Source organism: Miscanthus floridulus, chromosome 10 (genome assembly GCF_019320115.1).
Source record: "Miscanthus floridulus cultivar M001 chromosome 10, ASM1932011v1, whole genome shotgun sequence".
Classification (NCBI taxonomy): domain Eukaryota; kingdom Viridiplantae; phylum Streptophyta; class Magnoliopsida; order Poales; family Poaceae; genus Miscanthus; species Miscanthus floridulus.
This window is the reverse complement of record NC_089589.1, coordinates 56,850,897-56,865,546: the sequence shown is the minus strand read 5'-3', so window position 1 is coordinate 56,865,546 and position 14,650 is coordinate 56,850,897. Positions and strand designations below refer to the sequence as shown.

The 14,650-nt window shown below is 41.0% G+C and overlaps 1 protein-coding gene and 1 long non-coding RNA gene across 2 annotated transcripts; one reads left to right on the top strand and one right to left on the bottom strand.

The window, feature by feature from the left end:
* Window positions 1–893: 893 nt before the first annotated feature.
* Window positions 894–3,213, bottom strand: LOC136484967 (uncharacterized). Its single transcript, XR_010766284.1, has 3 exons — window positions 3,052–3,213; window positions 1,173–1,314; window positions 894–1,082 (listed from the first exon to the last, which is right to left on the bottom strand). It is a non-coding gene; the product is annotated as an uncharacterized lncRNA (long non-coding RNA).
* Window positions 3,214–13,191: 9,978 nt separating this feature from the next.
* On the top strand, window positions 13,192–14,373 carry LOC136488692 (uncharacterized). Its single transcript, XM_066485533.1, has 2 exons — window positions 13,192–13,581; window positions 13,804–14,373. The coding sequence occupies exons 1-2, from the start codon at window positions 13,192–13,194 to the stop codon at window positions 14,371–14,373; spliced, it is 960 nt and encodes a 319-aa protein (XP_066341630.1).
* The last annotated feature ends 277 nt before the right edge of the window (window positions 14,374–14,650 follow it).

The window sequence follows — 14,650 nt, the reverse complement described above, 5'->3', positions numbered from 1 at the left end:
CGGAGAGAGGTAAACAAACTTCTCGAGGAAGGTGGTGAGTCTCTCGCCATCCAAGGGTGCCGCGGCAGCACGGCACGCACGACGCGACGTGCTGATGCGCCGCCGGCGTCTGTTGCCCGCAGGCACAGGCTGACCGGACCGGCCGGCGTCCGTTCATGGCGTGCGGCGACCAGAGATAGTTGCGGCATGTCTCTACTAGGACAAGCTAGGAATCGATCAACACTACTACAGAATTTAATTATAGGAGCGGTTCTAGAGCCTCTGTAGGGGCGGCTGCGCCAGCCGCCCTTCTCAGAGTGTTCCTACAGAGGGTGTCGCTGTAAGGACGGTTTCCTGACCGTCCCTGCAGTGTCCTCTGTAGAGACGGCTGGTGTTTTCAGCCGCCCCTATAGTGCTCTCTGTAGGGTGGCTGGTAATATCAGCCGCCCCTGTAGTGGACTTCTGTAAGGACGGCTGTATCACCAACCGCCCTTACTGTGTGTCTTTGTAAGGGCGGTTCAATCAAGAACCGCCCCTACAGTGGATTTTCCAGCAAAAAAATAAATAATTCAAATTCAAATCTGACCATATATATATATATATATATATATATATATATATATATATATATATATATATATATATATATATATATATATATATATATAATTCAAATCAAGTAACAACAATTTTTTCTCAACTCTGACATATATTTAAGCATTTCCAGGAAGTACACCAATTTATACTTTGAGCTACTATTTATATAGTAGTCACTCACCAACTCTTGCTACTTCAAATTTCCATTGTATCATTGCTATTATAGATGCATAGTACATGCAAGTCATGATTGCTTACAGGTAAATCACTGTATCATGAAATTCAGAACAGACTGAAACTAAAAAAACTATAGGCCGAGTTACGGTAGCTAGCTAGTGAACAAAAATGATTAAATCTTAGCTGAGAGCAAGGAATGATCACATAAGCACATAAATTTCGGTCCACTGAACTGCTGCTGGTAAACTAAAAATTGCAGAGAGAAATGTTACCTGAAGTCGATTCCTGCAAAAAAGAGGACACACAGAAGCTGGTTGATTCCCCAGTATCTATCAGAAAGAAGATGGATTGTAAAGGGAGGCAATCATGCAAAGCGCTCGTAGCGACCTGACCTGGCCTCAAGAGATGAGCTCGCTGACCTGTGAGAAAATCGACATGAGATTTCAGGTTGCTGAGGGTATATTCCAGAATCTGTGGTTGCCTGATTAGATCATCTTCATATCCTTGCTTTTAAACCCAGCACACAGAAGGAAATCCAACCTTTCTTCTGTTGAAGCCTGACTGATTTGAAAGCAGAGGCCATGTAAGCAAAATGAGACTCCTTCAGTCCAAATGTGCACAAGTAATCAATCAGCGGTAAAATGAGACTCCTTCAGTCTTGTTTCTTTGAATTATGATACAATATATTATGCAAAATATAACTATCACGGTATCACCAGATGCAACCATCCAGTTACATTTCTATGTGGACATCAACATTAACAATGTACAAGAATCACCTGAGGGCCGAGGCTTAGGCCTATGATCTAGAAAACTACTTTCAGAAGCTCAGTGCTGCCTGTCACTTTTATTAGAGTCTAGGGACCCAGCTGACATGCAAAGAAAGCGAATACATGGTAATTTTTACCATGCATTTTGTTTCAATGTTTCAGTTACTTTTGGAAGCTCTGAAATATTCTGCCAGTTTCAGTATTGAATGTTTCACAACAAATGTGCATTGTGTTAGGCAAAATAGTGTTAGGCATTAAGCAATAATATTGTTATAAATTAGGCAAAACAGTGTTGATGATAAAGCAATAATAGTGAGACAACCAGAAAATGAAGGCCGATTGCTCGAGGGCATACCCAGTGCAAAGAGCTCCCACTCTGTGCGGGGTCTGGGAAAGGGTGTCAGTGGCAAGCCTTACCCTCGCCTGTGCAATGCGAGGAGACCGCGACTCGAACCCGGGACCTTCCGGTCACAGGCGGTAAGACTCTACCGCTTGCAACAGGCCGATAGCTCAAGCATGAGGAGAAATGGGTGCATGTAGTTCTATAATTTAGGCGAGAAAGGTTAGCTGTAAAGGCGAGATTGGCGAGTGCATATGTGGCCCCGCTCGGTCGCTCGGAGGAGGACCTGGGATGGTGACATGGTGAGGAGCACCACACCAGCCGGATCCCAAGGTCATGGGGCAGCCCAGAGCGCACAACGACGCCATGCAAGTCTACTCCTGCGGTGCGACGCGAGGTTTATTTGCAACCCACAGGCCCACGCCCACCCCTGGTTTATTTGCAAAAAAAAATACACAACTCTGTTTTCATCCTTATGCATCGCACCAATTTGTTTAACGGGCAAAAATACAGATCATAGAGAGGCAAGGTGATGATGTCAAAAAAACTAGTTTTGTACAAAAGGCAGACTAGTTTAATGACTAAACAGAAATGATCAGCATAACAGTAGAAAAAAAGGAAAATAGCACCAGATGACTCACTCATGATGGCGTGCATGAATTTTTTTTAAAGGAAGTGAAACTAAGTTAGCATGGAGAATGTGACTGTACTTGACAACAATCTTCTCTAATTCAATGTAGTTGCAGTTGCACATATAGTAGTGCTAGTGGAGTAAATCAGCAGTTGCCACATATAAAAGTACTATTATTGTTTATCCTATAATTGTCACACTGGAAAATGCCATGAATGCAAATATGCAAAACAAAACAAGGATAAAAATAAAACTACCATACATTATTTGCACTGTCATGCATTAGCATCAAAATGTCATCCAAAAAAAAGCAACCAAAGGTCAAACAGATTGCAACGGGTAGAACTTTGCTTAATCACATAACCACTTCAATCAAAAGACATACATAAATGTCATCAATCATGCACAGAATTACAATGTGTAACTTGACTATCAGTACAAGCAGCACACTCTCACTCATTCTATCATGCAGCCAGAGACAGTAAATGGAAATGCTATAAGGGCATGCGACTTCAAGATGCGATCCAGAAACAAATTGTGGCCGTTTTTAAATTTACCTTCTCACAGATCCATCAGAGCCACAAGCAAACGCTGCGGACTCATCCTGGAAGCACCAGTCGAGGAGTGCCGCCTCCGACTCCGCACTGACCCGGAGCGTGCCCTCGTCGGCATCGTACAGACGTAGCCCCTGCAACGAATCAGACGAAAACCCTATCAGACACTGCTCAGTGCTCACTATTTTGGTCATCTTGTCATTTGACAAAATTTGAACATTTCAAATTTGAAATTTTCAAAAATAACAAGTTCAAACCAAAATTTAAGACCCAAAATGATTTCAACATAAAAAGTGATGAATACCAAAGTTGTTCAACTCATGAATATCTACAACTTTTATTTTAGTCATCTTGTCATTTGACAAAATTTGAACCTTTCAAATTTTAAATTTTGAAAAACAACAAGTTCGAACCAAAATTTGAGACCCAAATTGATTTCAACATAAAAAGTGATGAATACCAAAGTTGTTCAACTCATGAATATCTACAACTTTTATTTTGGTCATTTCTTCATTTGACAAATTCTTAGCACACATTGTTTACTAATCTTACACATGTCTCGTATAGTTTATAAAACCTTATGAGAGATGTGTCATATTTGTGAACAATGTCATTACCACTTTGTCATATGAACAAATGACCAATACAAAAGTTGTAGATCTTGATGAGTTATTCAACTTTGGTATTTATCACTTTTTCAGCTAAAATCATTTGGGGTACCAAAATCTTGTCTGAAGTTGCATTTTTTTTAAATTCAAAATTTAAATTGCTCAAACTTTTCATATGTATATATTGACAAAACCAACAAAATAAATTGATAGAGAATGATTTTAGAAAATTTTAGGGAAAAATCATCAGATTTAGAGTTAGTATGAGAAAGAAAAACTAGTTACAAAGTTGACCCACAGATTAAAAACGAAATTATACTGTTCACTATGATCATGTAAGGATCATCTAGAATAGTGTGATTTCTGTTTTTAATCTGTGGGTAAAGTTTGTAACTAGTTGTTCTTCCTCGTACTAACTCCTAATGTGATGGTTTTTTTCCTAAAATTTCTAAAATCATGCTTCAGCATTTCAGTTTGATCAAACTTGGATGTGACAATGTTTTACACATTTTAAAATTTGAAATTTGAAATTTGACAAGTTCAAACTAAATTTTAAAACTCAAAATGATTTCAGATGTAAAAGTGATGAATACAAAAGTTGTTCAACTCATCAAGATCTACAACTTTTATTTTGGTCATCTTGTCATTTGACAAAATTTGAACATTTCAAATTTGAAATTTTAAAAAATGAAAAGTTCGAACCAAAATTTGAGACCCAAAATGATTTCAACATAAAATGTGATGAATACCAAAGTTGTTCAACTCATGAATATCTACAACTTTTATTTTAGTCATCTTGTCATTTGACAAAATTTGAACCTTTCAAATTTGAAATTTTGAAAAACGACAAGTTCGAACCAAAATTTGAGACCCAAATTGATTTCAACATAAAAAGTGATGAATACCAAAGTTGTTCAACTCATGAATATCTACAACTTTTATTTTGGTCATTTCTTCATTTGACAAATTATTAGCATACATTGTTCATTAATCTTACACATGTCTCATATAGTTTATAAAACCTTATGAGAGATGTGTCATATTTGTGAATAATGTCATTACCACTTTGTTATATGAAAGAAATGACCAATACAAAAGTTGTAGATCTTGATGAGTTATTCAACTTTGGTATTTATCACTTTTTTAGCTAAAATCATTTGGAGTACCAAAATCTTGTCTGAAGTTACATTTTTTTGAAATTCAAAATTTAAATTGCTCAAACTTTTCATATGGATATATTAATAAAACCAACAAAATAAATTGATAGATAATGATTTTAGAAAATTTTAGAAAAAATCATCAGATTTGGAGTTAGTATGAGGAAAAAAAACTAGTTACAAAGTTGATTCACAGATTAAAAAAATCACACTGTTCACTATGATCATGTAAGGATCATCTAGAATAGTGTGATTTCTCTTTTTAATTTGTGGGTAAAATTTGTAACTAATTGTTCTCCCTCATGCTAACTCCAAATGTGATGGATTTTTTTTCCTAAAAATTTCTAAAATCTTGCTTCAGCATTTAAGTTTGATCAAACTTGGATGTGACAATGGTTTACACATTTTAAAATTTGAAATTTGATAAGTTCAAACCAAATTTTAAAACCATAAATGATTTCAGATGTAAAAGCGATGAATACAAAAGTTGTTCAACTCATCAAGATCTACAACTTTTATTTTGGTCATCTTGTCAGTTGACAAAATTTGAACATTTCAAATTTGAAATTTTAAAAAATGATAAGTTTAAACCAAAATTTAAGACCCAAAATGATTTCAACATAAAAAGTGATGAATACCAAAGTTGTTCAACTCATGAATATCTACAACTTTTATTTTAGTCATCTTGTCATTTGACAAAATTTGAACCTTTCAAATTTGAAATTTTGAAAAACGACAAGTTCGAACAAAAAATTGAGACCCAAATTGATTTCAACATAAAAAGTGATGAATACCAAAGTTGTTCAACTCATGAATATATACAACTTTTATTTTGGTCATTTCTTTATTTGATAAATTCTTAGTACACATTGTTCACTAATCTTACATATGTCTCATATAGTTTATAAAACCTTATGAGAGATGTGTCATATTTGTGAACAATGTCATTAACACTTTGTCATATGAAGTAATGACCAATACAAAAGTTGTAGATCTTGATGAGTTATTCAACTTTGGTATTTATCACTTTTTCAGCTGAAATCATTTGGGGTACCAAAATCTTGTCTGAAGTTGCATTTTTTTAAAATTCAAAATTTAAATTGCTCAAACTTTTCATATGTATATATTGACAAAACCAACAAAATAAATTGATAAAGAATAATTTTAAAAAAAATAAAAAAAAAACTCATCAGATTTAGAGTTAGTATGAGGAAGAAAAACTAGTTACAAAGTTGACCCATAGATTAAAAAAAAGAAGTCACACCGTTCACCTGTGTGATTTCTCTTTTTAATCTGTGGGTAAACTTTGTAACTAGTTGTTCTCCCTCATACTAACTCCAAATGTGATGGTTTTTTTTTCCTAAAAATTTCTAAAATCATGTTTCAGCATTTAAGTTTGATTAAACTTGAATGTGATAATGTTTTACACATTTTAAAATTTAAAATTTAAAATTTGACAAGTTCAAACCAAATTTTAAAACCCTAAATGATTTCATATGTAAAAGTGATGAATACAAAAGTTGTTCAACTCATCAATATCTACAACTTTTATTTTGGTTATCTTATCATTTGACTAAATTTGAACTTTTCAAATTTTGAAATTTGAAAAAAAATAAATGGGCACTGCAGGGGCGGCTGGTGATTGAGCCGCCCCTACATATCAACCCCAACTGTAGGGGCGGCTCAGGTTACCAGCCGCCCCTACAGTGCCATCTGTAGAGATGGCTGGGCTGTTGGGGCCCGAGAACGCCCACTGTAGAAGCACCCCCAACCCCAGCTGCCCTATAGTAAAAATACCTCGTTCCTAGTATAAGAATCTGGCGTAGTGCAAGGTTGATTTATTTCAGTTCATCAGTCAACTGCGTACGTACGTGTCTCCACCCATGACTAAATCAATACGGATTTTGTGTGTTCATCAACCTAAGCCTAATGACGCTAGCTAGCCGTGCTTGATCCATCTAGGTGAGCTTGACCTTGACCGGCCTGTCAGTCAAATAATTCTCTCGTCCACCAGCAACAGAACGGGACAACAGCCGATTCGGTCACGGAAACGCTGGACAGAGGTATCTCATCAGTCACAAATTCTCTTGTGCGTCCACTAGGAGAACACAAGGGGACAACAGCCGATTCAGCCACAGAAATACTAGACAGATGTCATCATCCATGCCATTTCATATCTAATATTTGCCCCGTCAGAAAACAATCGCACATCTCGTATTTCGAGAAGCTATTTTTTCAGAATTAACTAAATGCATATAAAAATATACTAACATTCATGATGTATCAATGTCATTCAATTGATAATGAAATATTTATTCATAATAAATATATTATGAGCTTCAAATGTTGATATGTAATAGTTGGTAAAGAACCTTGTCTTAAACAAATTAGATGTGTATACCTAGTTATTTTGAGATGGAGGACTACCTTTTCCTTTTATTAAAAAAAACGCGAAATGGAGCAAACCATCGGTCGGTGTTCTGAAACTGAACTGCGACGCCTCTTTTCTGTCCAATTCATCATCGGGCAGCTGGGGCTTCTTGATACGGGACAACGTAGGCAATGTGATCGTATCTAGGCGCGGAAGGGTCGATCATCTTCTGAATGCATTCCATGCTGAGCTGGTTGCCTGCCTCCAAGGCATCCAAACCGCCTTGGACCTTGGAATTGGACATCTGATCGCTGAAACAGATTCAAAGTTAGCTGTCCAAGCAATTACGACCAGTGGCTTTGACGAGGCTGCTGTGGGACTCTTGATAGCGGAGATAAAGGTAGAGAATGTAATCAAGCTGCTCACGAGCTAGCTGCCCTGGGTCTGTTATGTAATCAGGGAGAAGAGCAAATTATGAGCTTTATCCCTGATAGTGTCCATGTAATCGCTGCTAATGACTTGATTGCAGTTGAGTAATGAAAGTTCACCCGGTTTCAAAAAAAAAAACTTCAAACTGCCTGTTAGAGAGACAGGGAGTGGCACTGCAGTCGTTTTGAGTGGACTGGGCCGTTCTGTTCTACTACTCGGAGGCTCGGTCAGTCGTTTTGAGTGGACTGGGCCTTTTCTTGCGCAGGTGTGGCGGAGACCGAGCAAACGCATCGCCATCGAGCGCCGCGCCCTGACCGCGCTGGATTCGGATTCAGGCCCTACGGAAATTACTTACAACTAGGATTAATTACTACTGGATTGTTCTTTCTCAAAAAAAAAAAAACCGGATTATTAGAGCCACGACAGCAAGAATGAAGCATCGTCTCATCGATGGATGGGCTCCACCTGGGTCACCTAGCTATTCTAGTAGGAGTACTTCGTTTCTTCACATACATGTAGGGCATCACACGATTTTCTGCCGATTTGCTACGAACGATCCAACGCGCGCACGAGATCAGATCAGCGAAACGCTGGACCTGGGCATCTATCGATTTAATGCATCGCCAAACAGACCAACGAAACCAATTCTGCATCAAAATATACTCCCTCCGACCAAATTTAAATGGAAAATTTACTGTAGATGGGAAATTACAATTCTACCCCTAAAAAGTGCAGCTCACATAACTGGCACAGTACTGATTAACCCGGCAATGGAATGAAGCCAACATCACTGGCATAATGTGTGATCACAATTTCAACGGCACAAACAACAGACAAAAAAAGCAACCGTAGCAATACAAGGAGTAGAATGTGGCCAAGAATACTACACAAAGTTCTGGTCCCATTCTGGCGTCCATGCGCATTGAGCCTGAAATTTGAACTGCGCATCATTGCCCCACTATAAAGACTCCACCAACAAAAGGCTTCCCCCCTCCATCTTCAGCCTGCAATTCATTCCATTTTCAGCCATACTCATAGATCTAAACACAGTCTACCTGTTCTCCTTGTCTAGTCTCAACTTGTTTCAGCTTATTCTTTCTCACAGAACACTATTGAATCAACCGAAATCAGTTCCAAACTGGATCAGAAGATGGACAACCCCAACTTGATCTAAATACAGTACCAACCACCATAAGCCTGCAATCCATTCCATCTTCAGCCATGCTCTTAGACTGTCTCCAACAAGCAACCTATATGGACACATAAACCCAAAATGAATAGCAAGAGACCCAAAATCAGCCTCCAACAGAGTACCTATACGGGAGACCTATTTTGGGTTGCTATGAGGCACAACCCAAATATGGACATCATCTCTCCTGAAAACTCATTTGCAGAAAGGATTCTTTTTTTGTCTTGTTGTTGGAGAAGATGCCGAATATGTATCGAACCTTTTGCCTGTAGCGCTACCCAAAGAACGAATGGGACTTGTATTTTGCGTGTTGTTGTTGGAGATAGCCTTAGATCTAAACATAGTACAAGGGGAAGGAAGTAAAGAGCCCTTACCAGACCTAAATCAAGAGCTTGCTGATGGAGGAGATGAAATCCACTGCCTCCAGGAAGATCAATTTATACTTTGAATCAACAGGAAATAAACTAGGGGGAGGGGTGAAGAACAACGTCACCATAACCTTGTACATGTCGATGAAGCATTCGTGGTAGAAAGGTTCCATCTCGGAGAGCACCTCAGCTAGGCACGTAGCCACCTCTAGGTGCATATCCTCCCCAAGCACCTTTTTTGCCAGGCGCCCATCTACCTCCAGGTTCATCTCCACGCCGGCAACCCCATCCGCGGCCACAACAGGGGCCACATCCATGCCGGCAGCCCCGGCCGCAGCCACCGTAGGGGCCAGATCCACGCTGGTAGCCCCGTCTGCAGCCACCGTAGGGGCCAGCTCCACGCCGACTGCCGAATTCATGGCCAGCTCAGGGGACTCTTCTTCATCTTTTGAGTCAGAGACGTACATGTCACCCTAGGAGCTGAAGCGTAAGCCAACCCTCTTGATTCGGCACCTGTGAACGAAGATCCACGCATCCTGAGCCAATTCGGTGCTACTTGGCTTCACCACTGATTCGGAGGCGCCTTGACGATGTGTCCGACGGTCCCCAGTAGCGCTGGCGTGCGCTGTAGTCCTGCAAGAACCAGACTTGCCGCTGCAGCCGCCCGACTTCACGAGGTCGTGGATCCTGCTGCGGGGCTTCATCAGGTCAGCACCACCGGCCTCAGCCATCTTGTCACCTCAACGCATTTGCCTACATAGGGACGAGGTCTTGAAGGGATGGGGAAGTGTGCTTGTTGTAGTACGGCGAAGTGTGCGAAGGGCAAGGAAGCGAAGGGAAGGTTTTAGAAGGGAAAGGAAAGAGGCGTGCGCTCGTACCTCACACATGTGGATGGGAAGCTCGCTCGGTGGGGATTTTTCTTCCTCCACTAGGTGGGGATTATTAAAACGTGTGGAGTGTGGACGACAGCACTCCGATAGATTTGCATTTTTTATGTCCACGCCTGTACATGCAGCTACTAGAAGGCTAGGACTACTGAAAGGTTCTAATGGCTAGAGCGAGGTGAATAGCCTATAAAAATTTCTACAACAACACTTAAGCCAAGTGGTTAGACAATTATGAAGCGAAGCATGTGTTGCGCTAGCCTACTCAAAATGTAAGCCTCCTATCCACAATTCTAGTTGATATGATCTCTAATTCACACAAAGAGGCTAAGTCACTACCACTAAGTTAGTGAGTTTTCAAAGACTAACTAAAGAGCCTCACTAACCACTAGACAAGACACAAGCTAGCTCTCAAAACAAATTACATTAAAGAGCTTAGCTACACTAGAAACGTAAATACACAAGAGAGGTAGTGATGTTTATACCGCCGTGACATGAGATGATCAATCAATCACAATGAATACCAATCAAATCCTCGGGACAAGATGACACAATGATATATCCCCGAGGTTCACTTGCTTGCCGGCAAGCTACGCTCTCGTTGTAGCGATTCACCCACTTGGAGGTTCATGCGCTAATAGGCATCACACGTCTAACCCGCAATCGGGTGCCGCACAACCAACACAAGATGAGGATCCACAAGCTATGAGTAATCCACTAGAGTACCTTTTGGCTCTCCATCGGGGAAAGGTCAAGAACCCATCGCAATCACCACGATCAGAGCTAGAGACAATCACCTTCCTTTGCTCGATGATCCTCGCTGCACCAAGCCATCTAGGTGGTGGCAACCACCAAGAGAAACAAACGAATCTCGGAGCGAAACACAATCACCAAGTGCCTCTAGATGCAATCACTCAAGCAATGCACTTGGATTCACTCCCAATCTCATAAAGATGATGAATCAATGATGGAGATGAGTGAGAGAGCTTTGGCTTAGCTCACTAGGTTGCTATGTCAATGAAAATGGCCAAGCGAGTGAGCTAGAGCCGGCCATGGGGCTTAAATAGAAGCCCCCACGAAATAGAGTTGTTGGGCTCAACAGGCAGCCCAACTCGGGGTGACCGAATGCGCTGGTCGCGCTGACTGGACGCATCAGCCCTAGCGCTCGGTCGCTGCTAGCCGTCCACATGTCCCCAGCGTTCAACGTCAATTGCTGATCTCCAACGGTCACTTCGCTCATGCTTGCGTGTTAGTGACGACCGAACACACCTGAGGGATGATCGGACGCACCACCACCGCGTCAGATTGCGCGTGTGCCCGTACCCTTAAGCACTTGATCGGACACACCGCTCCACCACCTGATGCTGCGCCACCACGCGTCAGGTCAACTCTAGAGAGGTTCCAGAGCCACCCAAACATGATCGGACGCGTCAGGTCAACGAAGACCAAACATGCCCCTGTGTTCGCTCCTTTCTTTCTCGTGTAGGTGCTTGCGTCAGCATACGTCACCAGGGACCGGACACACCTTCATCGAGTCCGGTCACCAGCACCTCCAAAGTCCGATCACTTGACCAAGGCCACGCCACCATGCGCCAACTGACCGAACGCACCGGTCCAGCGTCCGGTGCAGCGTCTGGTCACTGTAAACATCGCCTCCTTAACTCCAACTTCCCCACCCTTGCTCAAATATGCTAACCACCAAGTGTATCACCTTGTTCACGTGTGTTAGCATATTTTCACAAATATTTTCAAGGGTGTTAGCACTCACTAGAATCTAAATGCATATGCAATGAGTTAGAACATCTAGTGCCACTTTGATAAGCACTTTGATAACCGCATTTCACGACGAGTTTCACCCCTCCTAATAGTACGACTATCTATCCTAAATGTGATCACACTCGTTAAGTGTCTCGATCACCAAAATCACAAAAGCTCCTATGGATATCACCTTTGCTTTGAGTTTTTTGTTTTTCTCTTTCTTCTTTTCCAAGCCCAAGCACTTTGATCATCACCAAGGAGAGTGGATTGAGTGAGAAAATCACTTTAACAAGCTTGAGCACTTGATTTCTTCATCAAGCCAGTTGGATTTGTGTCTATTACTCTTAGGGCTTTGCCCCTAGCCGGCTAAGCGTCGGCCAAGAACTTCCATCTTGTGAAAGATCCTTGGGAAGTTTGTATTACCCTTGATTTCTTAGTGGAAATCTCAAGTGACATTTGTGGTTGCTTTGAGAGAGGCAAGGAGGTGAAAGAGACTCCGACCTTTGTGGTCACCTGAAAAAGGAGGACATAAGAGCTCCTTGTGGGGTTGCCGAACCTCGGGATAAATCCTTGTGTCCCGCGTGCTTGTTGTTGTTGTGTTTTCTCGAGATTACTTGTATTTGTTTGTCTCTCTCTCTCTCACTTTATTTTAGGGTTTGGGCTCGATCTATGCTTTGGAGGCATTTTGGCGTCAAGGGAGTGACCCAACATCTACATCAAACCACTAGGAAGTGGGGTTGTAAGATTATTTATCCACAAACTTAAATTTGGCATTGCTTTTGTAGTTCACATAAGCATAGGGACTTCTGACAGTTTGTGCCAAAACTTCTGATGACGTTGGGAGTTCCGACCCAAACTGTCGGGACTTCGACATTGGCTGACAAATTTAAACTTAGCATTTGCAGTAAATTTTTAGATACGCCTATTCACCCTCCCTCTAGGAATTGTTAGATCCTTTCAATTGGTATCAGAGCAAGGTCTTCTTTTAGCGCTTCACCGCGTGAGAAGAAATAATGTCGGACACCAAAAAGATGCAAGCCGATGCCACCGAGATGGCCAAGCAAATTGCAAAAGAGTTGATGGCTGAGCAAGCAAAGCTTTTCCAAGATGAAATGAAGAAGATGCAAGATGAGATGAGCAAGATGAAGGAAGAGTTGAGAAAGAAGGTTGAAGATGCTATAAGTGGCAAGAATGATGCAACCAAAGACACTGCAAGTGAAATTGGAGCAGGTGAGCATCCTCATGGAAAGGGAATGTATTCAAACATGGACTTCGACTATGGACAACTCATCAAAGGTCCACCTCTACATTCTTCTTCTGTCAACCTTGGCAAGCCACCTCACTTTGATGGAACAAGATACATCGATTAGGCATATAAGATGAAGATGCACCTCATCGCCGCAAGACTTTGGGAAGTTATGCATGTTGGTGTGATGATTCCTACCGATGAAGATAGAGAGATAACTCTGGAAGAAGCATTCAACCTCCATCAAAATGCACAAGCCATGTCCTTGCTTGTCTCAAGTTTGGGTTCGAATGAGTTCAACAAAGTGAATGGAATGGAAAGTGCTAAGCAAATTTGGGAAGCCTTGAGAAGATCATTTGAAGGAGACAAGAGCATGAGAAAAGGCAACATTGAGTTACTTTATGGTGAATTGGAAAGATTTGTGTTCTTACAAGGTGAAACAACTCAAGCTATGTTTAATAGGCTTATGGCATTGATCAACCGCATAAGAACCCTTAGAAGCACCGAATGGGATGACAACAAGGTTGCTAGGAAGATGTTGAGAACTTATAGAGCCAAGAACAACATGCTAGCATCCATGATCATGGAAAGGCCTGGTTATGATGAGATGACACCCCAAGAGGTTCTTTCAAAGCTCAAGCATCATGAGTGTTTAGATGAAGATGCAATCAATGCTCACAATCAAAATCCTAATGCAATGGGATACAATAAAAGTGCAGCCCTCAAAGCAACTCAACAACATTAGGTTCAAGGTTTAAGTCAACAAAAAAAGAAGAATGTGAAGGATAATTCCTTAAGTGAAGAAGAAGATTCTGATGCCGAGGTTGCTTTTGTGATCAGGAATCTTAAAAAATTTGTGAAAAAGAGCAACCGCAAGACCTATGGTGATGGAAGGAAGAGGTACAAGAAGAGGTTTTGCTATGAGTGTGGTAAAACCTGTCACTTCATTGCCGATTGTCCCAAAGAGAAGAAGAATCACAAGCACGACAAGGATAAAGACAAGAAGAAAGGTGAAGCTCATCTTGGTGAAGAATGGGAGTCAAATGATAGTGACTCTAGTGATGATGAGAAGAAGAAGAAGGGAGCCACAAACATTGCTATCCACCACTCTTCATCACCAACCATGATCTTCCCCGACTCGACTTCACCATCAAAGCTCTTCCCCAACCTAAACTCATCACCAAGGCTCTTCTCCAAACTCATCGACAACGAATACTACACTCTAACTTGCCTCATGGCTAAGGGGAAGAAGGTACATGACTCAACCAATCCTTCTAGTGATGAGTATGATAGTTGTGATGAGAACATAGAATAAATTAAAGCAACCATGATTAAGAAATTTGGTAAAAAGGCCTTCACTAAAATAAAAACCCTAATGAAGAAATTAGAGAAGAGCGATAGGTGCTTGGAGTTGCATGGTAAAATAATCACTCAAGAGAGGGATAAAAACCATGCACTTGAAGCATCTATCACCGAGGAAAGAATGAAGGTTGAGAAGTTAACCATTGATTTATCTTTAGTCAATGACTCTATTGAGAAATTGACTAAGGAACATTCTTCAGTTAATGACACAATAGCTAGCCTCAAGAATG